This window comes from Cricetulus griseus, chromosome 5, assembly GCF_003668045.3.
Source record: "Cricetulus griseus strain 17A/GY chromosome 5, alternate assembly CriGri-PICRH-1.0, whole genome shotgun sequence".
NCBI classification, from domain to species: Eukaryota; Metazoa; Chordata; class Mammalia; order Rodentia; family Cricetidae; genus Cricetulus; species Cricetulus griseus.
The window spans coordinates 189,109,399-189,137,028 of NC_048598.1; the positions used below are offsets into that span (position 1 = coordinate 189,109,399).

At 49.5% G+C, this 27,630-nt stretch overlaps 1 protein-coding gene across 1 annotated transcript in view; it reads right to left on the bottom strand.

Annotated features, from left to right (window-relative positions):
* Nucleotides 1-495: 495 nt before the first annotated feature.
* Nucleotides 496-27,630, bottom strand: part of Bdkrb2 (bradykinin receptor B2) — a 33,005-nt gene continuing 5,870 nt past the window's right edge. Inside the window, exons 2-3 of the mRNA XM_027416328.2 lie at nt 7,599-7,705; nt 496-4,382 (exon numbers count right to left, since the gene is read on the bottom strand). Coding sequence (XP_027272129.1) covers nt 3,272-4,382; nt 7,599-7,672 — 1,185 coding nt within the window. The 5' untranslated portion in view covers nt 7,673-7,705 and the 3' untranslated portion in view covers nt 496-3,271. The remainder of the gene's footprint in view (nt 4,383-7,598; nt 7,706-27,630) is intronic.

Below are 27,630 nucleotides of genomic sequence, written 5' to 3' on the forward strand. Positions count from 1 at the left end.
GAATGTGTAGAGATCCCCGTCACTGGGGATCTGCAAGCAGTGGCTCTTCGTGTTGGTACCATCCAGGACCCTCTTGGTTTGAGGTGGAGGGCAAACGAAAGTATTTTATGGAAATGAATGACTGGACTTGGCCATCCCTGGTGCTCTATGATACGGAATCTGTGAGGGGTTTGGTAACGATCTGTCTGTGGAGAAAGACACCCAAAATGTATGCATTTCCTGAAAATGTACAATACTATTTGTTTAATGTATTTAATAGTGAACATTTCAATGCATATTAATAAGTGTACAGATTGTGTGTTGTGTCATATTCCGCCCCCTTCCCCAACACACACACACACACACACACACACACACACACACACACTTTCTAACTCCTAAGGGACACACTTGGAGACCATTGACCTCCAAGACAGAAGTCTCAGGAACTGCCAGGGTCAGTACCCCACAGTCAGCGCTCAGGGGTTCAGGAAGCGTGACACACTCAGGCAAACACTATGCAAAACTCATCCGTTTATTCCAATGCACAGAAGGCGTTTGTGTTTACACGGGGTGCCCCCCCACCGCCACCTGGGCACCCCAGTTACTTCCTCTGCACAAGATCTCTGGGACTTTCACAGCACACCATTTCTCTTCAGCATGTGTGTCCACATGATGCACTAGGGGACTCTCCTCTTGCAGAGACCCAGGCACCAACCTGAGGAGCCCAGGCTGTGGCCAGCTGTGTATCTGGAGCCCACAGTCCACCAGCACCTCTTCTGAGGCCCAGGCCCAGCTTTTTCACTCACAGTATGGGCATGGCTGGGTTCCATTCTAGAACAGCATTCCAGCATCGCCTGTTTTCCTTTGCCGACTACATGTGTTAAGTTTACTGGAGGAGGGACACAGGATGGGGTGGAAAGGGAATTTCCCAGGGTCTTCTCTGTTAGGAAATTCAAAGTCAGATTGATGGGGATGCAAGGGTCTTTTGTTTTGTTTTGTTTTGCCACCTAAGGTGCTCCCTTGGCTCCCGGGTGGCCAGAAACGCCCGTGAACTCTGCTGGCTTCCCGAGTCTCCACAGGTCCTGGGCTACTGAGTGGCCAGGTCCTAAGTGGCTTGGTGTTGGAGGCTATGGGTGCCTTTCTCCCCAGGGACTCAGAGTTGTGTGAGTCACAGGGGCCAGTCTGTATCATTGTTACAGTTTGAGACTGAAATTTCCCCTGCCCGGGTTCATGTTTAGAGATCTTATTCCCTGAGTGCCGGCCCTATTTGGGAAGCTATGCAAGCTTTAGGAGGTCAGACAGAGTTGGTGAAAGCCACTAGGGCAAGCCTTTGATGGTCAGTCACATCCTACACAGTCTCAGTGTGCCACTCTGATGGAAGTTGTCTCTGTCACGAGCTCTGATCGCCATACTGCCCCTGCTACAGTGGACTGAAACCCTTTTGATACTGTGAGATGAAATAAACCTTTTTTCTCCCTTAAGCTGTTTCTGTCCGGTAATTTGTCATGGTTATGAGAAAAGTAACTGCTGTGGACACATGGAAAAATAAACTCCCATGGAAGATTCTGGAACTAGAAGTATGGTGTCTCTCACCTGAGTTTCTGGCAGGGTTGCTGGGACAACTGTCTCCACGGACAACTGAGCCCATACAAGGTCCCTGAAATAGGTTCTAATGGAGAACCCAATGGCCCTGAAGCAATCTGGGGGGCTCTCCTCTCATCTCTAGTGGGAGAGGTGTTCAAAGCCCCCCCCATCCCAGGGGGCCTTTTTCAAGTCAGGGTTCCCAGGCAGCTCAGCCCACCTCTGCCATCACTCATGAGGCAGTCTGTGGCCATGTAGGGAGTTGGGCCTGGAGTCAATGCCCTGGAATAAGCTGACCTAGGGTAGGTCAGCTGCCCGTATGTAGCTTCCACTGCTTTGCAAGCCACTCTCAAATAAACCCCTGACTGGCACCCTTTGGTCACCGAGACAGGGACTCTGAAGCAGCGTGGACTTCCCTGGACAGCTACTGCTTTGCAACCAGGCTGTGGGTGAGCTGTGGATTCCCTGGGCAGGTCCCATCAGAATTCTTCTTGTTTGTCTCCTTGCAACACAAACACTTGCAGTCTCCCGCCCTTGTAGGGGAAGCTGTAGCCACGCCTTCTTAGGGGCTGGCTACAGGAGTACCTGGGCAGGCTTGTAAGGGCGTGGTCAGAATGAGTAGGGGGTCTGCATTTTTGGTTTCCATCTCTCTTTGCTTCTTGCTGGACAGACTACCACTGGCTGGCTGGTTTGCTCTGTAAGTAAGGCTTTTCCCTATTAAATACCCTTATATTTCTACCTGGCTCCGTATTGGTAATTTCCTACTATACGCCCTCCCCACGTACCAAATGCTTTATTGTATGTGCATGGGGGTGGGGCACTAGCAGGGAAAGGTAGAATCGAGGAGGGCCTCAGACACCTGCTGCCGCGTCCTGTGTTTTCCAACACTGATTGTTCCCCACGGGGTAGTTCCAGAGCTCAGTGACCTTCTCTGTGCCAGGCGTCTCTATGTAATGTGCGTTCTGATGCCACACAGTCACATGACACCTATCACTTTCCAGAGCACACAAGACACTCTCACGTTACAGCCGAGGAAGCAGAGGCCACTGCTGTCCACTGGCTCACCTAGGCCCTGTGCTTTCTGCTCTCTCCACAGCTCTCCCATTCACACACAATCAGCAGCCTTCTAGGGACTGCAGGTCCTGGGCATCCTCCACTTATGCTGGGGTTCCTTTAAGACGGGGTTCACTGTGACCCTCTTCCGTCTTGCCCACAGCATCTGATGTTGTGTATTCGGCAAGCGCTCCATGAACACATTGGAGGGTTCTTTTTCACTTTTCACCTTGTCCACGGGTGAGAGGAGTGGCACAGTCCTGGGGTCCTTACCAGGGACTGCTCGAGTTTAACCTTCAGAGACCAAGAAGTCATCAAACCATGAGACCCGGGAGCAAGTCAGCCAGGCCTCCTGTGCATGTAGCCACAGGACTAAAGCCAGCAGCAGTTTTCCTGGAGATCTGTTCTTCCCCACCCACTGTGGGAAGGAGGAGCTATCACTCCCATCCCTACCCCAGGACCCCTCCATTCATGAGGTCCCAGAGTGCCAGCCAATAAGGATAATCCCACTGTGCTCCAGGGCACCCACTCCTCACAGCAGGCTCATGCTGTGAGACAGGTCTGGAATCATCTGCCTGTTTCCCTGGGGCTGCCTAGGGTGATGCTTCGAGCTCCTTCCTGAACCCAGGCTAAGTAGCCTAGGTTGCACCAGTCTTCACTGTTTGTTCCCTGTCCAATCCTGCAGCTTGTGGATCTGGCGTTCCACTGAGATGGAGGTCCTCAGAGTCCCCAGGGAGTTTTCCACTTGGATGGGTTCTCCCATGCAGCCTCCCTTCCGGCACATTGCCTGGTACACCTCTCGGGATTTCTTTCGGAAGCGCTTGCCCACAATCACGTACACCAAAGGGTTGAGGCAGCTATTGCTGTAGGCCACATAGGAACTGATCTGTGTAATGACATCGACAACGTGCTCGTCCCAGCATCCGGACAGCACGCCGAGGCGCAGCAGGGTGTCCAGGAAGGTACTGATCTGGAAAGGCACCCAGCACAGCACGAAGAGGCCCAGGACAGCCAGCACCAGCACAGTGGCCTTCCTTTCTGTCTGGATCTCCTTGAACTTCTTCATCTCGTTGTTCCTCAACACCTGTAGGATCTGCACGGTGCAGAAGCTGATGACACTCAGGGGCAGGAGGAACCCCACCAGGTTCAGCAGCACGTTGGTGAACACCTCCCAAGTGCGGGATGGGTAGACAATGACGCAGGCGGTGACGTTGAAGCCCTCCTCACTGTAGTCCCTCATGGTCCTGAACACCAGCATGGGAGAACTCAGAAGCAGCGTACAGACCCAGATCACCAGGCTGTAGATTTTGGCCCAGCGCACTCCGCGCATCCGGCCCATGGACATGGTCTTCACCAGTGCCAGGTAGCGGTCGATGCTCACAAGCATCAGGAAGCAGATGCTGCTGTAGAGGTTCATGTAGATCATGGTGTTCACCACGCGGCACAGCACCTCTCCAAACAGCCAGTCGAAGTTATTGGCAATGGTGATGGCCCAGAAGGGCAATCCGCAGGCCAGGATGAGGTCCGCAGCGGCCAGGTTGCCCAGGTAGATCTCCGCCACGGTGCAGCTGTTCTTGTGTAGGCAGAACACACTGAGGACAAAGATGTTCTCCAGTGCAGCCAGCAGGAAGAGGACCCAGAGGAAGGGGGCCTGGGTGGCGTTGAGCCAGCTCCACCACTCGGTGTCTGGGCAGTTGTCATCCTCTGAGAGGGTCCTGTTAAGAGCAGACCCGAGGACGTGTGTGGTGACGTTGAACATTTCAAAGCTGAAAGAAAGGGGTAGAGAGACAGTTGTACCCTCAGGCCACAGGGGGAAGCTGGGAGAAGCGGGGGGGGGGGAAGGGAGTACAGAAGGTGAGGGGGAGACCAAAAGGTCTATCCACTCTGCTAATGGCTCTCCAGGGCAGCAAGGGTGTGCGGGGTGGCAGGACTCTGGTCCCTCTGTGGGCAACACTAGGGGGCACTTGAGAGAGCCCTTTGAGAGGTCCTCTGTTCATGGAACTGAAGGGTCATGACATTTCTTGGTCTGAGCTCTTTGTAAAAAATCCTTCCTTGGCCACACTAACAATCACGAGTCCCATGCCTGGACCATCCCACGCCACTCCACCCCCGCCCGAAGTCACCATGATGAGAGGATGTGCACACTATGTTCTCTCTCTTCTTGCCTAAGGCGCAGTCACCCCTCAGCCTCTCAGAGCTGGGTCATTATGATGAGCAATGAATTAGATTAGGGTAGTGATGTCATGCCTGGAGGAGAGACTGCAGCATGGCCCAAAGACCACAGCGGTTTCCCTGGACAGCCTGTGTCTTCCGGCAGAAGGAGCATCTATGCCCGTGCCCACTGGCAGCAAAGTACGAAGGTGAGCACGGTAAGAGAGAAGGTGAGGCTTTGGACCTGGGTTCAAATCCTGGCTCCTTTATTAGTTAACTGTGTAACCTTGGACAGTTACTTAATGTCTCTGGACCCCCTAACCAGTATAATGGGAATAATATAATATACTTCTTAGGATTGTGGTGGAGATCTCAAAAGTCCCAAGCACTATGTTTGGTTCAACAAACATGAGTAATTATCTATTTCTGTCCACCTGTTGAAACGGAAATCAATGTCAAACTAGTATGATCATTCATGAATCCTTGATGACCCCTTGTCCACATTAAGCCCTGGCTTCCTCTTTCACTTTTAGGCGACACTAACACACCATGAGGTAAGCCCTTCTCAGAAGTGTTCAGAGTGAGAGAATTTATATCTGTGTTCAGCAAAGATGCACTCGGCTTGGTCAAACGTTGGGTTCCAGTTCTAGCCTTGGGCACATTGCTTGACTTCTCTGGGCTTCCATTTCTACTTTCTTTGGACCAGCGTGCTATTCTCTTCCTTATTGGCCTGGTATGGTGGTTGTAAGCTTCAAATCAAAGAATGACTGTGAAGATGCATTAAAAAGCTTAACGCACACCCGGGATGCAAGTGTGATTGGCATGGCCCCTATGGAGTGGGTGCTGGGAGAGGCAAGGGGCCCCTTCCCAGAGGCCTGTTGCTGGGCAGGTGAGAGGAGGCAGTAGACAGTATCTGGGAAGGTTCTGTTCAACATTCTGGGACTTCCCAGGAAGAGTGCCTGGGTATCTTCTGGGCTCGTGCCCCCGTAAAGCCAGGTGACTCATGGGTGATACAGTTTTGACCCTGGGGTGTCTGGAGCCTCTGTAGCTCCCATGGGGATAAGGAGTCCCATGGTCACCTGCCTTGCTCCTAATAGCCATGGGTGCCTGTGTGAGGAACACTGGGTAGGTGGTGACTTCAGGAGGGAACAGACCCAGCTTCCCACCTTCCATCACCAACATTATCACAACCACCATCACTTTCACCACCGTCATCAGGGGTCCTGGAGCTGGTCCCAAGAGAGTTTACAAAGTCCTGAGGATGGGGGAGGACAAGACAGCCAAGGGTTTGAACAGTGACCTATCTCATCCATTTTAGGGTCATGAAGTGAGATTAAACTTTGAAAGGTAGTCCCAGAAATGAAAGGGGTTGTATGGACGATGCAGGAAGTAAGACTGAACAAGGGTCTTCACTGTTGCCCTGGGAATGTTATGGATGTAGATATCTTCTTTTTTCTCTGTGGCTTTGGAGGCTGTCCTGGAACTAGCTTTTGTAGACCAGGCTGGTCTTAAACTCACAGAGATCCGCCTGCCTCTGCCTCCCAAGTGCTGGGATTAAAGGCGTGCGCCACCACTGCCGGGCCAAGAAGTCTTGATACAAAGAAATTCTCTGATACAGCTCTCTCTGGGAGACAGAGTCTAATTCCTCTTGCCATGGGTGCGGCTGGATTTAGTGACTTGCTGCTGACCTAGTTGCAGCAATGGGTATGACCTCCAAAGTGAGGTCACTAAATGCGTAGCAGCACCTTCCTGGCCTCACAGAGTGCTGGCCATGGGAAGCCAGACACCCTAGGGAGTGAACAGTTCCAAGTGGAGCTGCCAACCCCAATGCAGTCCGTGCTGTTTCTGCCCCCATGGCTCGGCCTCTTCCAGCAGAGCCTAGTCATTGCCAAGAGGAGAGAAGCTGCCATTTACAGGCTGTCCTACACCCTGAGGACCAATGGGACAGGCAGCTTCTTTTGGAATCTTCCAAGTGTCCTCTTTCCAGCCCTGGGACCTATTTCTGTGGACACAGAGAGCCCATGTTCTTAGCAGCAGCTTGGGGGAGCTGTTTGCCCACTAGAGACTCAAGTATGCCATCTTAGTCATTCTGTGGGCCAGCACTCTGAGAAAACCCAGGCGTGTCAGGACGCTGCCTGGCCAGTGAATACTGAGGACTACGGGACAACTCTCAGTGGCCTGCTGGGGTGGACATCTCTGTTGCACTTGCCATAGGATGGACAGGTTAGGGCCCTCTGCTGTTCTGCCAGCATTGGTCCGTCAGGATGGAGCCCTGTCTCCTGGCTCTGCCTTGACTCAGTTTCCCCATGGCTTCCCTTAGTGTTCTGTGTTCCAGCAGACGTCAATTCCAGCCCTGTCTTCACAACTTGGACCTCTCTGATCTGTTGTGTACTGATGCCAAAGTTTGATTCTTTTTGTTTGTTTGTTGCTGTTTGGCTTTTGAGACAGGGTTTCCCCGTGTAGCAACTCTGGCTATCCTGACACACTTTGTAGACCAGATTGGCCTCAAACTCACAGAGAGCCATCTGCCTCTGCCTCCCAAGTGCCAGGATTAAAGGTGTGTGCCACTACCTTCCTGGCCAAAGTTTGATTCTTTTACCTTTTTTTCCAAGTTTATCTTTTGGACAGCTCGCCTGTGATGATGTGTCCTCGGGTCCTCCCTTAGACCCACAAAAGCCCACTCCTGCTGCTTCTGACAAACATGGGGACTACGATTTCAGCTTTGATCTCAGGCCTAATGTGGATGCCACTTCAACCATGATCCAGGACAGGATGCAGCCCTCCTGGAGTCCTAGAGTGACTGATAGTCAACTGAAAATCCCTTGACTCACCCAAAAGAGGCTGTGGTGGGCATGGGCTCCTCATGAACAGACAGGAGCATGGGTCGCTTCCAAGAACAAGGCATTTGTGTTCACGACAGAAAGGAGGGAGGTTCTTCCTGGGGAAGCAGAGAAGAAAGCATCATTAGCTTCGATGATCAAAACGCACGTATCTGGGCTGGAGAGATGGCTCAAGTGGTTAAGAGCACTGGCTGCTCTTCCAGAGGACCTGGGTTCAATTCCCAGCACCCACATGGCAGCTCACAACCATCTATAACTCCAGTTCCTCCATCTTTTGACCTCCAAGACACCACACACAGGCAGCATATAGATTCACACACAAATACACACACAAAATAATTAATTGGAAGAAAACTCCCCACATTATCCATGAGGTTGCAAGATGGAGTTTAGAGCCTTTCCTGGACATCCAGATGCTTAACCCATGCTGACTGCAGGCACACATAGTGAGTGCAAGTGCAGGGTCTACATTCAGGGGGCTTACAGGCTGTGGTGGGGGGCACTCAACTAGTCACTAAGACTTGCAAACTAGCATCAAATACAAGGACAATGGCTTGGCTATGTTCCCAGAGGTCTCATGTGAGAAGCTTGGTGTCTATAAAAGATGGAATTACATGTTCAGTCTGAACTGTTCCTCATTGGAGCATGTTTTGGACACTTGGTTCCAAGGGATGGAGCTATTGGCATGCCATGAAACCTTTAGGGGGTAGGGATTGTCTGACAGAGATGGGTGACTAGGAGCAGCTCTTGAAGGTCATATGAACCCCTGGTTCTGAGTCACTCTTCCTGTCTCCTACAGTGTGAGGAGCCTTGTCAGATGCTCTCACTGCCACGGACTCTGCCATGTCTCCCTTGCTATCATAGACTGAATCCCCCAAGACTGTGAGTGCAAACAGACCTTCCCTTCACTCAGTTTTGTTTCGGCCAGGTGTTTTATCAGGCCTTCACACTCTGTCCAGGACTCCATGTGACATGACAGTCCTGCCTGGGAGGTGCGTGGGGAGCTGGGGAACATGCATGGACTTGTGGGTGTGTGTGCATGTGGACGAGTATATACACCACAGATATATCTCACTCAGCAGTCAACCACTCCTAAGCCAGAAGATTCTGGACACAGCATAGGCATCTAGTGTCAGAAGCCAGGCTCTCCCAGTTCAGCAATGAGGGAGGAGACCCACATAGATAGTTGGGGGCAGGAAGAGGAAATGTATCCAGTGGCACCCAGATGACACTGGAAGAGGCCTACTGGAACCTTCCAAAGTCAAGGCCAGGATCAGGAACTAAGTCTTCCTGCTTCTCCAAGAAGTGGAGATTGGGAAAGAGAAGAAACACCCTGTAGCCAGCCTTTCAGAGGGACCCTTCCAGGCCTCTAGGGGAAATCCAACTGTGTGTCTGAGGCTGTGTGTTTGAAGTACTGGTTTAATGATATGTCAAGAATTATGTGTGTTTGTGTGTGTGTGTGTGTGTGTGTGTGTGTGTGTGTGTGTGTGTGTGGTGTCTGTTAGTCATAGGCTGGCTGTCCAGGAGAAGTGCAGAGACACCTCTTCTGCCCAGGGGTCGGTTATCCTGTGGCCTGGTGAAGTTCATCTGGATAGTGACAGCCTCTAGAGACACTGGGTCCTTGGGCTTGGTGGCCCTGGAGAGGTGTCTAGTGCCCTCAACGACTTTGTTGTAAGAATCTGGGCAATATGGCCCAGATAGCCTCTGTTTTCAAGATAAAAGCAAAGTGTGTCTCCTCTCTTTGCCCCACATGTGGCTACCAGGGACTTTACTGCCCAGGGGACTTGGCAACTAAAGGCTACCTCCCCCCTTTGTATATCTGGACCCTGCAGTGTGGGTTCTACTGGGTCCTGCTCCAGACCACCCCCTGTTCTCTACTGCCTTGGGCTTGGCAGCCCCGTTGGGACCACTCCTTGGCCTCTGCCATCTGGCTTCCCTGTGGGTGTGGCCAGGGGTACAATCAGGACATAGAGGAAGTGAAGATGGGGCATTGCCACTCCAGGTCCCTACCTTGGAGGCCCTTAGGGTCCAGAGTCCCCAGATTTCACCAAGAGCACCACTGTCTAGAGGGGAAAGGCAGGGAATGTGGTCTGTGCCAGCCAAAAGCAGTCAGATGCCAATCCCCTACCTGACTAATGCTACAAGCTGGCTATACCTCTGCCTGTGAACCCTTTGAGCAACCTTTCTTAGTCACTCAGCCCTTATGTACCTTCTCACTCCTCCCGTGGATCTGACAAACACAGCTTGGGACAGCAAGTTCATATACATGGAGAACGTTTACAAAAGAATGAGGGCGGGAACCTGGTGCTCATGTCAGTGGTGTGATGTGCTGTGTGCATGTGTGTGTGTGTGGGGGGCAGGGCAGGGACCCTGCCCACTTCCAGATGTTGGTTTGCCTTGGCTGACTCCTACAGATGCTGGGGGCAGGGGACTTCCAACATTCCAGTTCATTTGCACACTCAGCGTGGGTGGCATCTTCTGGAGGCGGCCCAGATAAAGGCGTTGGAAGAAGGAAGCTTCACTTTTTGTCTGCTTGCTTCATTCATTCTTGTTGGCAAGCTCATCTCTTCGGCTGCTGCTTCATGCTGGCACTGCCCAGCTTTTGTGGGTTTCAGGCATGGAATGAAGACCAGAGGCTCCCTGGGAATCCTCCAGCCCTCTAGCACCAGATCGGGACAGCTGGGGAACCGGCCTTGTAGACTGAGCTGCCAGGGTCCTGGCCTCTCCAGAATGAAGACAGCCATTGTTGGACTACCAAGACCGTATTGCATAAACGATCTCATAAACGCCCTTTTAATATACATTCCCTCTTGTCTGTTCTGTTCCTCTGGAGAACCCTGACCAACAGAAATCCTCCATGGGGCTGGTATTTTTCTCAGCTGTATCATGGAAGTTTATACCAAAGCCCCTCCCTCCAGTGTACTCTGAGGAGGGGATGGTCAATGCCAGTCAAGTGCCTGCCTTCCCAGTACCAGCAGGGGGTGCCCTGCTGCTTCAGCCACTGTGTGTGTGTGTGTGTGTGTGTGTGTGTGTGTGTGTGTGTGTGTATTCAGGGAGTGACCCTTCCACCCAGCCTGCTCTCCTGCTCAGGTTTTGAGCCTGAATTTATCCTGAATGGACACTGATTTCTGATTTCACAGGTGCAGAAGGAGACACCCAACCTGTTGATCCCTTTGAGACTGTTCCGTCTGTGTTCCGTGGGGTGGCTCTCCTGTACTTCAGCATCTCAACAAAAACTGCAGTGCGCATGTGTGTTCATGTGTACCCGTGTGCATCTCTTTGTGCAAAGTGTACACATGAGCCCACTCCCTATGTTTATTCTCAGGAAAGGCCCCTGACTCTGACCTCCCCACTCTGCATTGCCATGTCTCAGCCTCTTGATCATCAGCTGAGCCAGTAAATAAACCCCCTCACAACACCCAGGCCAGAGCTGGGAAGGACCAGGTCTTCTGAGTCCCTTTCCTGACTCCTCCCAGGATATAAATTTCCCTTAATGCCTGCTTTGCATGGTTACTGCGTCAGGATGCTGTTTATAGACTATCACTAGGTAAACCTCCGGCCAAGGCACAGATGGGGCTGAGGAGGGGGAGGGTACCTTATAGCCTGCATCAGTCACAACAGCAAAGTGCAGCCCTGAGCAGGGTTTCCAGGGAGCCCTTTCCCTTAAAGGAAGAAAACAGCAGCCAGCAGCTGCCTGCAGGGGTAGGGTGTGTGTGTGTGGGGTGGACAGTGGGCAGCCTCCTGCAGGGGTGGGGGTGGATAGTGGACTCTCCAGTCTCAGAACCCCTAAAGAGTCAACTCAGACAACCAGATCCAACACTAGACATGAGCATGTGGGCCCTCCTAGCATCTGGACACTTTCTGGTTTTGGAATGTTCTGGAAATATTACTAAAGGATAGAGGGAATCTTGAGAAGCAGAGCCCCTTGCTCCAGGGAGGGGGTGGGAGTGGGAAAAGGTGAGCTTACTTGAGTGCCTGCCACAGACCTCAGAGGGCTGATGTAATTCTTTGTCTTTTCTTGATCACTGTGGCTAGGTGATCCCGTTTAGAATGTCATTTTCCTTCCCTACACCGAATTTCAGTTTTGATAGATTTGCCGTGTAATCCCGCCACTCTTGCCCCTTGAACTAGAAATCCTATCTACACCGTCAGCCCTCTCAAGGGTCTGCCCCTGTGCTGCTCCACGGGCCTCATAAGGATTCCTTGAAACACACACACTGGTTTTTAAGCTATTCCTCTGCTCCAGTTTCCTCTGTTGTTCCAGCCTCTGAATTCAGCCCTGGCTCCCGGACATTTCCTATGCTCCTAGCTCTGCCTGAAGCCACACGCCTCTCTTTGCCTGTTGCCCACACTCATGCTGCCCCAAACTCTGTGCCCTCTGCCTGCAGTCCACACTCCTGCTGTCCACACTCCTGCTGCCCACAATTCTATGCCCTCTGCCTGTTGCCCACACTCTGCTGCCCTGCTGCCTTTTGCCTCCTGGCCACACCTCTTTGCCTGCTTCTGGCACACCTACTCCCCAGTTGCTGCCTCTACCTCCCATGGGGCTTTCTTCAAGTGCTTTGGCATGGTTACCCCTATGGGACACCTACCTGGGCCACTGTTCCTGGTTATATCCCCCGTCCCCTAATGCTATGGCCTATGCATTATGGTGGTGGCTTTCTGTAGAGATTAAAATCCATATGCTCTGACTTTCCGCAAGGAAGACATCCACGAGGCACATCCAACCCACTGCTTTTGTGCCATGTGTATCTCAGGATACCTATGGATGCGATGCAACACGTTTGTAGATGACAATGACGTGTTGAAGTGTTGAAGGGTCAGATAAGCCTGTGCCTTGGATCATTTGAGTGCGCTTGATCTCACCAGCGCAGGATATTTAGAGCAGATTCCAGATTCACAGAAGGTGAAGAAACACCACTTAGGGCTGGCAGCTTCAATCCAGGCCCAAGACGCCTGCATGAGAATGTTTGAGTAGTGCAGTCTCTCCTCCTCCTTACCTAGTTATTCTAATTGCCGTGTGGCTCCTCTCGCTTCCTCTGCCAAGCTCCTGGCCCATGGCAGGTACTCTGTCAGTGTTGGCTAGTTGACAGGCAGTGGGCAGGTGATGCGCACTTGTCCTTTGCTTCGAAGCAGATTATCTTTGCAGAACAGAGGCAAAAGGCAGCAACTGTGTACCTCCTCTACATCCTCACGCCCCTAGAGACCGAGACACTCCTACCCCAGGCAAAATACCTACAGAGGCATTGAAGCCACCTCAAGTAGTTCAAGCTCACACCCATTCAGTGGCAAGATTCAAACACCCAGGACTGAGCAAGTCTGAAAGCTAAATCTTTCTCTGGCCCCAGAGAGTCTCTTACCCACTCTCCTAGTGCAGGATGCATCCCAAGGAAGAGCCGAGAGATGGGTGAGCTCACAGTCTATGTGTCTACGGGGGAAGCTGTGCCTTGCTTCTCCATAGAGAAGATGGGCTGTACATGTGACTGCCTGGGGCCTCTCTGACCCTCTCTCTGCTCAGTCTCGGGCTCTGATGGGGACTCCTGGGGGGGCCTTCAGTGTAGGAAAGAAGCCTCCAGCCTGTCCCCAATGATATCTAACCTCTCTGATGACTTGATAATATGGGGTTCTTTTCCTTCTCTCTATCTTGCCACCTGTTTTTAAAATAGGGCTTGAGCAGAGTTTGACAATGAAGCTAGGAAGAGTGGCCACTGTGTGTGTGTGTGTGTGTGCTTGCTCATTATATGTGTGTGTAGCGTGTGTGTTTCTGTATGTAGTATGTGTGTATATGTGTGTATATATACATTGTTGTGTGTGTATATTTGGTATGTGTATTTATACATTGTGTGTGTATAGATATATACATATATAGTGTGTGTGTATATTTGGTATGTGTATATATACATTGTGCGTGTATAGATATATACATATATATAGTGTGTGTGTGTGTGTGTGTGTGTGTGTGTGTGTGTGTTGGTGCATGCACTAGTGCTCTTGTGTGCGTGTGTTCTGGTGAAGGCTGAGCACTAGCTGGAGGTGCTCTGGGAGAATGCCAAGTTGTATTATGAAGCTCTCTGTCACTGTCATGTGTGCTCAGGAATGTGACGGAACAGGGCCAGGTACCTAGAGCTGTCCCAGGGATTTCATCCCTGAGACCCATAGCCAATCCAAGGCCAGCTCCAACTCGCACAGCTTCAGTTTCTGCAGCTGCTAGGCTAGGATGCTAATGCCATCCCCTTGGGGAGGTTGTGGGGCTGCTAACAATTGCAAGACACACTCGAACCGTTCCAGGCAGACGGTATTTCCTTCCTGCTAACAGCAGGCTTCAGCAAGCAGTTCTATTAGAGCTATGAGCCCTGGCCAAAGGAGAAAATGCTCAGGCTTCTCTGTTCCTTCTCTTTAGCAGGGGAGGAAACAGAGCTTCCCTCCCTCACTTCCCTCGCTAACCTGGACACATCAGCCTGGAACTGGAACCAAGACTGCCTGTCTAAATCTGGAGCGGCCAGAGGTGCTCTGGGGCTGGACCAGGGTGGGCCCCCCCCCCCACCCCAATGTTCCTTCAGATGTCCTGGTAATTGAAGGCATAAGCTTGATGAAGACATGAAGTATTTGCATGGGAAGAGTTCCCAAGTGGCATTTCAGAAGAGAACTTGAGGCCTAGGGGGGGAATGTATTCTCCAGGACACACCCAGGTAGCTGAACTTCACCTTGAATCCAGGACTTCGAAACCTCAACCCCAGTCCCTCATTCTTTTTATTGCCTCATGGCAGCCCCATTCTGAGGTAGAAGGCCAAGACGCGTGTGTCCAGTGTCAAAACCAGAGTTGGTGCCCTCCTCACCCTATACTGTGGACACGCATGGGATGTTCAGAGCACATGCCTTTTGTGAAAGAGAAGGGTACAGACAGTCTTCCCACGCTCCTGAACGCCCCAGGTTTCCTGTCCTGAGCATTGAAATAATCACGGGTAGCAGGCGATATAAATCTTTTCCAGAGAACAAAACCAAAAACCACACTGGAGAGGAAGGCTACGTGCACGTCCAGACAGGAACACAAGCTCCTGCAGGGCAGGCAATTCCCCAGGGTGGTGGACAAGGTAGAGAGCACATGGATCTGCAGGATCACCATGACTGTGCAGCCTCCCCAGCTGCCCCGAGGGAGGGCCTTCGATAGCATCCCTGGTCTAGAGCTCTTGAGAGAGGATGGCTGGCCACTGGCTTCTGCCAGCGTGGCCACTGCCCCAGCTTTTTCACCGCCGCCAAGTGTGTGCCATGGATCAGCTTGTCATCCAGCTAGGTTTGCCAAATGAGAGGGAAGGAGGTGCCAGGCACAGAAAGAACAATTCCATGTCACGAATCAGTTTTGGCAAACAGGAGGGGAAGATCCCATTGAGTTCGGGACAGGAGGAGCTGAAGTTTTGTCCCTTCCCGTATATACACTGTAACACCCAGGGTCAAGAGCTTCCCAAGACGTGTCTTTTGGCTATGAAGGGACTTAAACCTTGGCCCTTTCACTTCCTGGGCATGGCCTTCCTCTATCCAAATGTCTGTTCTTGTTGTGTTCACCATGCTCAAGGTGACAGTCTGTGATGAAGACACGGGGCCAGGACAAAAAGAATTAAGACACCTAGCAACTGCCTCGGGCCACCTTTCAGAAGTCTTATCTGGGGGTCACCTCCTCTGAGAAGCCTTTTCTGATTTCTCTGCCAGCAGACAGTCCTCCCTGTTTGTCTGGGACATCAGAGCCAAAAAATGGAGGAAGTTGGTCTGGTGTTGAGTCCCGGAGACCAGGTGTTTCTCTGGGTAATGTCTGGTGTCCATGGATCTTCTTTTCCTCATCAGGAGACATAGGTTATAGGTGACTCTGGAGATGTCCTCCCCTCCCCCCAAAAAGGAGGAAGCAGTGATCTCTCTGTCCCAAGACTCATGCAAGCAGAGGCCATGGGATCTGCTCACTGAATTTTCAGAGGCACAACTTCTCTCTCATTGGCACTCAAAGGTAGACTGAGTATGTCTTAAGTCAGCTCCCTTCACTGGGCATGGCACAGAAACGCTGACTCCCTGCCTCCCCGCCAGGCTCTCCCCAGACTCTGAGGACCCAACCAGGCCTGCTCAAAGCCCTGCCAAAGATGGCACATCTCCTTAGTCACATGACCTCTGTCTGCTGGAAGGAGAGCCCCTCAAAAGAGGGAGTCACCCTTCAGAATTCCAGCACCCTGGGCTCAGCCAGCTTTTCCTGGCAAGTGTGGGAGGGGAGCTGGGTTCTGCATGCTTCAGAGCAGGGGGCCCAGGGAGATGTGGAGATGACTGGGAAAGCCCAGTCCCGGAAGCTGTGTCTCATCAGGCCTGAGGGACTCTGGGGCAACACAGGAGCTGTGTCTTGATTCTGTCTGGACAATCTAGGCAAATGACTCCCCTTCTTGGTGAAATGGGCTGATTTCTTTGAACAGGGTGCTTGCTGTAAATACTGGTGAAAATGTAACCCTGAGGGCCACACATGGTCATATATATTCTTTCCATGTTTCTAAGCACACGACAGGTAAACCTCTGCATGTATGCATGATTCCTATTGGCCCCGTTTTACAGATAGGTAAACCAAGGCACAGCTAGCCGATAAGAGTTGAGATTTAAACCCCAGGCACACTGGGCTGGAACCCAGGTAGTGGAAACTTTGAACTGATTCATACTAGACAGACCAGCTATAAGACACATCCTGACTGTCCCTAGGGTTCAATGGCGTCCAGCTCACAGCCAGTCCTGCTTCTATGCAGCCCGGAGCCCTGCCCCTTTTATAGTATGCAAATCCTGGGCAGCTGTCATTTACTTTGTCACTATCTCAGTCTGGGCCTGATACTGACCTGTTTTACACTCTGTTTACAAATATAAGGAAATGTATCTTTTTTTATTTTTTGAAAAGTTAAAAATTCCTTAATTTTTATTCCCGGTACCACAATTTACAGGGCAATATACGTGATGTAATGAAAAGAAAAAGAAAAAGCAAAAGAAAAAGAAAAAGAAAAAGAAAGAGAAAAAGAAAATCTTGCAATAGATAGAAGACTTTAGGAAGGTACATCTGATTGACACTACTCTGCATGAATCAGTAGCTTCGCCTCTGGCAAGCTGTGGCCAGAGAAGGGTTTCCTGTCTAGGCTGCAGTGATGTCTCTGACTATGGATCATGGCTCCATCTGTGGCAGACTTTACAGTTCCTCTTGCGTTTGGGACCACTGTCTCGGGAGTAACCTGCAGTTTCCTGACAACTCCTCGCTCTCCCTCTATGAACTATAGCCCTTTCCTGCTGTTTTTTAAAACCTTCTGCTACTGTATCCACCACTGCCATCACAGATCCACAGCCACCACCATGGGGACCGCCCAAGCTTCTTTGTTGTTGTCTGCTATGATTTTGAAAATCATTACAGTTCCCGCCACCACCATTTCCTCCTTCCACCCGCCATAGCTCCTTCCTTCACCACTATAACCACCTCCTTGGTTTCCATATCCTGGTCCACACTTCCATAGCCTCCTCTACTACTGTATCCAGGACCACTACCACAGTCGCCACCATCACCTCCAAATCCGTTATCTCCACCATCACCACCTCCATAACTACCTCTGTTGCCACCATCACCACCATCATAGCCTCTGTTTCCACCAAAGTTTCCACCATGACCAAAACCACCCCTACGACCTCCAAGGTTTCCGCCACAACCCGTAAAATTGCCAGACCCACTTCCCTGACCTCTCTGTGATCCAGCAGGCTGCACCTCTTGTTTAGAAAGGGCCCTTCTCACCAGGTGGTGGTGCACGCCTTTAATCCCAGCACTCGGGAGGCAGAGGCAGGTGGATCTCTGAGTTTGAGGCCAGCCTGGTCTACAGAGTGAGTTCCAGGATAGCCAGAGCTACAGAGAGAAACCATGTCTCAAAAAAACCTGAAGAAAGGAAGGAAGGAAGGAGGGAAGGAAGGAAGGAAGGAAGGAAGGAAGGAAGGAAGGAAGGAAGGAAAGAAAGAAAGGAGAAAAGAAGGAAGGAAGGAAGACAAAAGCAAGGGCCTTTCTCACTTCGTAGTTGTGCCCACTGACAGTGTGGGATTTCTGAACAACAATTTTATTAACTATGTCATGATCACCAACAGTTACAAGAGCAAATTCTCCTTTCCCACTCTACCTGTCTTCTATAACTTCTGTGGTTTCAATCTTGCCATATTTTTCAAAGTAGTCCCTCAGATTCTGTTCTTCTGTGTCTTCTTAATGCCACTGTGATGGCTTTCTGTGACAGGGTTTCTCTCTGTAACAGCCTGGATGTCCTGGAACTCACTTTGTAGACCAGGCTGGCCTTGAACTCACTGAGACCCACCTGCCTCGACCTCTCAAGGGCTGGGATCAAAGGTGTGCACCACTACCACCTGGCTATGATGGCTGTTCTTGGTTGTAACTTGACTACATCTGGAATGGACTACAGTCCAAAATGGAGGGCACAGCTTAAGGAATTTCCGCTAACCCTGAATTAGGAAGACACACACCTTAATCTGGATCCTGAAGTGTGAAGACACACCTTACATCCGGGCCACACTTTTTGCTGGAAGCCTATATAAGGACACGGAAGAAGGAAGCTTTTGCCCTTGGCCTGCTTGTCCTCACCTTGCTAGCAAGCCTATTCCTTCACTGGCATTAGAGCACACTTCTTCAGGATTCCAGCATGTACTGAAGACCAACCGAGACATCCGGCCTCATGGACTGAGAAACTGCTGGGTTCTTGGACTTTCTGTTCATAGGCAGCCATTGTTGGAGTCGCTGGACTGCAGCCTGTAAGTCCCGTATATATAAAATCATTCTCTAAGTTGTTACTCTAGAGAACCCTGACTAATTCAGCCACCAACAAGAATTTTCTTCACTGTGAAGTGGGCACCAGGCTTTACAGAATCCTTTCAGGAAATGGCTCTCTTGGTTCCACCACATGTGTGTGGCTGAGAACACATGGCAGCGCCCACCTACTTCGACACAAGAGTAGGTAATAACCAGAGCCCCTGGAACGTTTTGTTTGGAGCTCTCTCATCACCGCAGTCCCTAAGTGTGCTGCATTTCTCAAAAGGTTCTCGTAAGTCAGTGGCTCTCAGCCTCCCTAATGCTGAAACCTTTTTATAGGGTTCCTTATATTGTGGCGAACCCCAAGAATAAATTCTTTTCCTTGCTGCTTCATAACTGTAATTCTGTCCCTATAGACTCCTCTAATGCTGTCTGTCTGTCTGTCTCTGTCTGTTGATCTGTGTGTCTCTTTCTCTGTGTATAGACCACAGGACAACTTCAGCTGTTTTTTTTTTTTTTTCTTTGTTTTGTTTTTCCATCTACCTTCTTTTTGGGGCCTGTCTCCCACTGATCTCTAATCTTGCTAGTCCCAGCTAGCCCCATGGATCCACCTCTCCCTGCCTCTCCAGGGCTGAATTACAAGTGTGCCCACCACACCTGGATTTTTCTTTTTAAGTTTTTTTGCTTATTTATTTATTTAGTTGCATGGGTGTTTGCCTCCATGTATATCTGTGTACTACCTTGTGCACGAAGTGACTGTGGAGGCCAGAAGAGGGCATCAAATCCCCAGGAACTGGAGTTACAGGCTGTTGTGAGCTTCCATGTGGGTGCTGGGAACTGAACCCATGTCCTCAGGAAGAGCAACCGGGGCTTTTAACCTCTCTAGCTGACACCTGGATTCTTTTTCTTTTCTTTTTTCTTTTTTGTTTTTTGAGACAGGGTTTCTCTGTGGCTTTGGAGGCTGTCCTGGATCTAGCTCTTGTAGACCAGGCTGGTCTCGAACTCACAAGAGATCTGCCTGCCTCTCCTCCCAAGTGCTGGGATTAAAGATGTGTGCCACCACCACCCGCCCAACACCTGGATTCTATTAAAGTAAAGTTCTGGGGATCAAACTCAGGTCCTCACAATTAAGCAGCAAGCACCTTACCTAATCTGAGCCACCTACTTACCAGGCTACTTTCTCATCTCCATCATTTGTTACATAAACACCTCATCCCCGGCCATATAGCAGCCATGCCTGGCTTGTAGCATAGCTAGCTGGAGGGGATTTGCGCCAGGGCTGGGAGGGCTCAGCTAAGACCTGACCCTGCATGAGTGCCAACACATTGCCACAACATGGATGAAAAAATCCCCACGTCTGAGCTGGGATCGATCAGGGCCTCTGGCATGCACTGGCTTGCTGACTTCTCCAGTCCTTCACATCCTGGAGGCAGAAATAAACCCTCCCAGATTCCCTGGCCAGCTCATTGCCACTTTGACCTGCTGGAACCCATCCCTACTCCAAAGCCTGCCCTAGGGAAGCTGGGTCACAGTTCTGTTTCTTTATTTAATGGTGGGTCTCTAAGTACTCTGAACCTTATGGGTGAACAGGGCAGGCTGTTATAGGAGCTCAATCAGTTTTTAGGATTGCTGTTTAAGTTCATTCCTAGTGAGGCGCCATCTGCCCATCTGCAAGGATCCACTGCAGGGACCTTCAGAGCCAAGACAATGTAAAAACAGCCTGGTCTTCATGTGGCATGTCACAGACCAAGGGAGGCAGTAATAGGTGGCACCTTCGATGTCCTTTTTGAATAGGGGTGAGGCAGGAGGAAAGGGTAGAATAATGACTTCCAACCTTGCCTCCGGAAAATTAGATTTTTGGCATAATTTAGTGAACAAATTGCAAACCTTTGAAACAAACAAACAAAAAAAGCCCTTTCATTTTTGGGTGCTGTTTCCACAAAGAATCAAAGGGCAGGAAGTGCTTCACGCAGGGACATGCTCGTCCTTGTCCTCGTTTAACAGAGGGCCTTAGGGGACAGCTGGCTAGATGCTATTCCTCCCGTGATGCAATGACTGCCAGAGGATGCTTCTCAGGGCTTGCCAAAGTGAGATGCCACTTCTGAAATCTTGTAAAACTCTGGGCACTAAATCGTATCCAAAGCACAGATTATATGTTCCAGAGGGTGTGCCGCTGAGGACTGGCGGGGATGTCTTTAGCCGCAGGATTACCGCTTACTTTGGGGCTTTCTTTACTCTTTGTAGAGTTTGCTTTTAAAATGGAGACCATCTATGGGGCTGGGGAGAGGCCTCAGATCCTTAGCAGCCACAATTAAAGCTGTACACAACACTGTATGCCTGTAACCTCAATGCTGGGGAAGGGCAGAGAAGGGAAGCTCCCCGGAGCCTGCTGGCAGCTCAGTCAAGCTGAAAGTTGGGTCACAGATTCAGTAAGGGAGTCTGTCTCAAAAATAAAGTAGGGAGCGATAAAGGAAGACATTGATCTTGACTTTTGACTTCCACACAGGCATGCACAGGCCAGTGCACCCACCACCACACATACCCACCTAGTACTTTTGCAATAATAATAAGCCATGGGTTTTCTCCTTAAAAAAAACAAAATAGAGAGTGAATTATGGTTAGTTTGTATAAGAAAGATAAGCAAGGCCGGGCCTTGCTTATGTAGGAGCTGACAAATTAATGCACAGGCATGTTTTTGTTTAACGTGAAATGTAAACTGTTTCTCCCATGATTCTTGGGTCGCCTAACTACCATTCTGCATAGGTGAATCAGTGGGCTCTGGTAACCCCGGAAGGGCCATGTTAGGGACCTCAGATGTGACTCTGTTACCATCAAGCCCCTATCAGGGGACAAAGCCCTCCTATCACCACATAATCCAGCCTACTTCCTTGATTCTGCCATGACAGCCCAAAGAAACCCCAGGAGATGGGCGGAAGCTGGGTCCTTCCACAGTGTTCTCATGGGCCGGGTCATCTTTGGGGAGCTTTTTCACCATAGTGAACCCTTTGAGCACACCCCGCGTGAATGTGCCTCTCGGTTTCCTTCCTTCATGGGGAACCATTCCTCATCCGCTGTGCTTGGATGTGGTCTGAGTCTGACCCCCCAAGGGTTCCTGTGCCGGAGACTTGGTCTCCAAGGTGGCAGTATTGGGAGGTGGTGAGGAACCATTAAGAGGTCGGGCCTAGCAGGGAGGCTTACATCCCTGGAGGTGTGCTCTCTGCCCCTGTCATTCACCAGAAGGTGACAGGAAAGGGGGAGGGGCTGCAAGGACAACTTTTAGCAACACAAACTATGAGTTAAAGTTGAACTCTTCTTTGTCCGCTCCTGTCCTCCCCCTGCCACCATCTCTCTCCCTCTTTCTTGCCTCCTAGTGCCCCACCACATCTGGCAGGAAACCCCCTTTATTTACAAAATTACCTGTCTAAGGTACTTTGTAATAAGTGGGGGGAACTGGATGAGTCCAGAACCATAACCCATCTCTCTCCCCGTATGCAGACTCTCTTCTGTTTGAGTCTGCTGTGTGCACTCCTGTACAGTCTTATTCTTCTTGCTGCTTAAGAACCTCTACAAAGAATAAAGAAGCTACTCCCAGCTTCCAATCTGATGTTTACCTATCCTCTTTCTCTTTGCAATGCAAAAAAAAAAAAAAAATATGTTCAGAGCATGGTAGGGATGCTGTCCTTTAAGCTATTCTCATAGTCCATGGGGGGCGGTGTGAGGGTGTGTCAGGTTCCATTTTTTTCTTAGTCATTTGGGAGTCTGGAACTCACCATACTCCAGGTTTGAGGGGACTCCCCCTTACTATATCCCTAAGCCACCCAAACTCTGGTACCCCAGGAGTATGTATTGAGTAACTGAATATAGACTGGCATGATGGAGTCATGTTAATTGGCATTCAAATCCCAGGCCTTGATGCAGAATGTACTGTGTATGTTTATCTTATTGATTGTTAAATAAAATACTGTTTGGCCAATTACTAGGACTTCTCATCTGCTAGCTCAGTCTTAACTATCATAAAACTATCTATATATTTTATAAGACTTATCTTATCGGACGCCTTATTGGTGTCCCTCCTTGCCAGTGGATCACATCCTGCTGCTGGAGGAGACGAAGGGGAAAGAGGGACCCTTCCTGTTTCTCCTTCGCTTAAATATGAGTCTCCTTGCTATGTCACTTCCTGTCTGGATCAGCACTTCTCTAGTACATTTCCCAGAATCCTCTTTGACTCCTAGTCCCGTCTACTTGCTATCTCATTGGCCAAACAGTATTTTATTTAACAATCAATAAGATAAACATTCACAGTACATTCCCCATCATCTCCTCTTTTCTGTCTAAATAAAAAGAAGGATAACTTATCTTTTATAATAACTGAAGAAAACTATAACCATAACTATCTGTCTTCAAATCTATCAAAGACCACAGAAGGAAAATATATAAACTCTAGAATTGACAGAGACATCTGCTACCTGGACAGTCACCCAAAGTTCCTCTGTAACGTTGAGGCATCCATCTTCAGCCCATAGGCCACAGTGTGTCTGGCACACTTCTCCATTTCAACAGGAACCCTTCAGTACTGTCTTGTTTTGTAAGTTCAGCAGTCACTTTCTTGTGGGTCCTGTATGTCCAGCTTATACAGCAACAAACAGTCCAGGCAAGAGCAGTTTCTTGCCCAAATGGCTAATCTTGCCATGTTGAAAGCAAACTCCATAACGAGTTTCTTTGATGCCCATTCTCCTTTCTGACGAATTGGTGTGCCAAGAGCAGTTGTGTCTCATTGCCAAGAAAAACCCTAAACCATTTAAATGCCATATTTCTGTAGGTCTTTGAAAGGTTTAAAGAATACCTAACCATCTCAAATACATCTCTATATCTAGAAAATCTAACTAACCTAATTATAAGTTCTGACTATTATAGATAAAAGATCTGTATAAACACAATACCTAAACAAGAGGAGACATATACATATCACAAAATTGACCTTAAAGTTGTATCAATGAATGAAAATCTATACCAATGTAAAATATTTATTCCTAAATCCTATTCCCCTTTTCTTTCTTTAAAAAAATTGACTATGCTCATTATCATTTATAACTAACCCCATTTATAAACAATATTTGGGAATTTGGGCGTCATTCCTTCTAAACTGCTTCCTGCTGATTGGGGGCGATGTTCATATACCATGGGGATCATGATAAAACATAGAAACCTGACCAATCCTTGTTTTTTGTAGTCTGTAAGGCTGTATTGTCTCAGCTTCAGGGGGTCTTGCTTGGCGGAAAGATTTATCGTAACAAGCCCTTCCACTTGCCTGTGCTGTGATTAGCTTGCTGAGTCCCAATTCCCACCAGCAGGGAGCTTTTCTGCTGGTGTGAGGGTTGAGGGTGCTGCAGGGACCTGGCATGTTCATCCCTGTCACTCATCAGTGCTAGCTCCCTTACTTGGCTAGGGCATTACAGTTGCCATCACTTTCCCTGATCCAAAGGTGGTTCTGGGCAGCCAGGGGCCCAGATGTTTTCATTTCCATTCTCTTAATCATAGGCACCAAACGGACCCTGGGAAAGAATTCCCTAGGCCACTTTTGAGAAAAGACTCTTGGCTGGTGCTTATCTTGGTACTGAACACATGTCCTGCACTGGGAAGTTGTAGGGCCCAGAGAGAGAGAGAGAGAGAGAGAGAGAGAGAGAGAGAGAGAGAGAGAGAGAGAACAGGCAAGGCACTTGCTCTGGGCCTAGGTGCCTCTGGAATCCCTCTCACTGTGCAGAAGTCTCTAGCTTAGGGCTTAGGGTCCTGCTGCTCTCACCTGCCTGTACTTCTTCCCTCCTCCAAGACCCCAGGAGCCTCATCAGTTCCTACATCCATACCTTTGCCTGTCTGGGGAGGCCAGGTGACATGACAAGAGCCAGGTCAGGTTCAAATGCTGCTTTAGCCACTGTGTCCCCTTCACAGACTATTGGGGACACATTACCTGTAGAGCAGGTTTATCAGAAGGTATATCAGTGACAGGTTTGGGTGGCAATGGTCTTCTGGGGCCAGGATAGGGCTCACACACACTTCCACCACCACTGGGTGATCTACCTGGCCATTTCCAGCCCACACCATGCCCTTTCCCCTATTTAGGTATACTGTCTGCTTCATAAGGTGTGGGCCTTGAACTTGAAGCCTACACAAAATCTCCCATTAGGCCCTGGATTCTTTTGGCCCAGGCCTCTGATCTAGGGGAGCCTAGAACAGACTTTACAATTGGTTTAAGAATAAGGAATAAACCAACTTCTCAAATCCTGGACACAGAGCAGGCAGGCTCACACGTTGCCCTGTTCTATCCATCCAACAGTGGTCCTCACCCTGAACCACACAGATGAGAGATAGCAGAGAAGTCACTGGCAGAGCTTAACTCCAGACTGTCGGACAATACCGACTGTTCCTAATTCCTAAACATTAGTCCATTATTTCCAATGCCAGTAGCTAGCTGTGAGCCTAGGTTGTGGGTGGAGAAACTCCAGTAGAGAATTCAGCTAGAAGCAGCTGACATGCAGGCAGGAGCTCTGGAGCAGGGAGGCACCTTCTCCCCATTAGCTTGCCTTTCTGGAGTTGAGGAGCCTTCTGTCTGAGACACAGACCTTTGGCCACAAGATGGTGACCTCCTGGGGGCCAGATGCTTAGGGACCTTTCTGGGGAGCTGGTGGAGACCCCCTAGTGGGGCAACTCTTAACCTCCCTAGTGTAGTCTTAGGCTGGGGCACTGCTGGCCCCAATTTTGCCTACAGGCTACTCCTGACCATCCTGACCGCGTTTCCTATGGAGCTAATCACACCCCATGTTTCCCTTCTCCAATCCTCTCTTCAAAGAGAAGGGGCCCAAGTATGTGAGCACATGACATACGTGTATGGATGAGGATGCTATAGTGAACATAGACCAAGAAGGAAGAAGCCAGCTCTTGGGTTTTCCTTGAATAGCTTTTTGATATCAGTATTTTTCTTCTTTGCAGTTATCCTTCTCGATTTGTGTACCTTGATTTTCCTTTCTCTATTTTTCTGGTTATTATTCTGTATCTAATTTTGTTCTCTGCTGCTGGGGATTGAACTCACGGCTTTGAGTGTGTGAGGCAAGCACTCTTCCTACAAAGCTACAGTCCTGATGAATTTTTATTTTTTATTTTGAGATAGGAGTGTCTTACTATGTTGCCCAGACTGGTTGATCTTGAACTTGTAATCCTCCTGCCTCACCCACCGGAAGACTAGGTCTATGAATCTGTGCCACCAAAGCCCAGCTTAGCTCTAGATATTTCAAAAGTGAATTTGGATGAATTCATTTGTTTGAAACCCTTGTGGTTTAGTAACTAACATTTCTGAAAGTATGAGTTCTCTGATGTGACCTTGGCTGTGTCCCCTAAGTTTGATAAGTACTGTTATCATAGAGTCGATCATTTACCTGCAATTTCACCGCCACTCTTTGAATGAGTTTTAGGAGAAGTTTCTAGAATTTTCAAGTGGTTTGGGATGTTAGATTTTTTATCTCAGATGTGAATTTCCATGCTTCAGGCTGGCGATACGGCCTGCCATAGCTTTATACATGAGGCATCTGTCAATATTAATCTTGCCTGCTGAGGTTTTCTGGAAGGTCTGGAACACTCAGCTGATTTCAGCAAATGTAGGGGCCATGTCATGGTGCCATTTCTACCACTCTTCCAACGGCTGTCTTTAAATTACTGACAAACATGAGAATCCGTGCCTGTTGGTTAACACCGAGTAGAGAGATAATGGTCCTCTCCCAGATATGATAAAAATTGAGGCTGCAGAGATGGCTTAGTGGGTAAAGTGCTTGTCACACAACCATGAAGACCTGAGTCCAAATCCTCAACACCCATGAGGGCCGGGCACAAAGGCACACACCTATAATCTCAGAGGGGATGCAGCAGCTGCTCCAGCTGAGATGGGGAACTCCAGGTTCAGTGAGAGACCCTGTCTCAAAAATGAAGGTGACAGGCACTCGAGGAAGCATTGACCTTTGAAGCACTGACCTTTGGCCTACACACACACACACACACACACACACACACACACACACACACACACACACCCCGCACACAATTCATGAACACATGGGGTATGTCTTTGTAATCCAAGTTCTGGGGAGGTGGAGACAGGAGGATCCCTGGGGGCTCCCTGGCTAGCTAAGTCTACTAATTGGCAAGCTCCAGGTTCAGGGGAGACTCTGTCACAAAACATAGAGTAATGGAGGAAGACACCCAAGGTCCAACTTCTGCTCTTCACAGGTGCTTGCACGGCCAGGGCATTTGAACACACTCACGCACACCACACACGTGTGCACATGTGGGGTACACACACAACCCATACATAAAAAGTGCCCTTTTCATCTGCCCCTCCCTCGTCACCCCTGCTCTTCCACTTTCAGCTTTAGTTGCAATAACAGGAGATTTTAGTCCCTGGGAGTTACAAACTGTTTATCTTTTCTAAGCAACTGTTCCAAACATTTATTAGGCAGCACAGTCAAGTTCTAACTAACTTCATAGCTTGGACTTTAATTGGAAGGCTCCCGGATCGTAATCAACATTTCTATTATGTTGTCCCATTTCTTAGATGGTTCAATGTGACGAATTTCCTACTTGTCTGGAATAGTTACACAAGAAGTTTCTCCCCTCTGCCCCCAGGAAAACAAATATCTCCTTGGGATCTCCGGCTATGTGAGCAGAAGCTGTCTCAAGGACCCCATGCATCTGAGTCTACTTTTAGTAGTAGTTTCAACCCCCCTGCCCCAGTTCCAGGGCTCAACACAGAGCCAAACACCACACAGAAGGTGCTCAGTAAATACATTTTCTTACACAGTTCCAGCAGGACTCTGAAGATCCAAGGCCGGTTTTTTCTGCCACCCTCAAGCTCCACCCCAACCTCATTTTCCTTCTGCTGTGTTGGCTCCTGGGTACAGGGATAGGTGTGTGATTTTCCCCACCCCACCTTTTCAGATCTTGTTATACCTATCAGGATATAAGTAAACCTAGGCTGCTGGTATAGAGCTCACAAGGTCGCCCAGGATGGCCCCACACTTAGGGTAATCCTCCTGCCTCAGCTTTCTGAGGGCTGGGATTCTCAGTGTCAGCCACCATGAAGCTTGTCTTCTTATTTCTGTTCCTGTTTGCTTTGCTTCTGAGCTTTAAATTTTTATTTAGATTTCTGTAAAGGGGACTTGAGTGCCCATGAGAACTTCAAAGAGT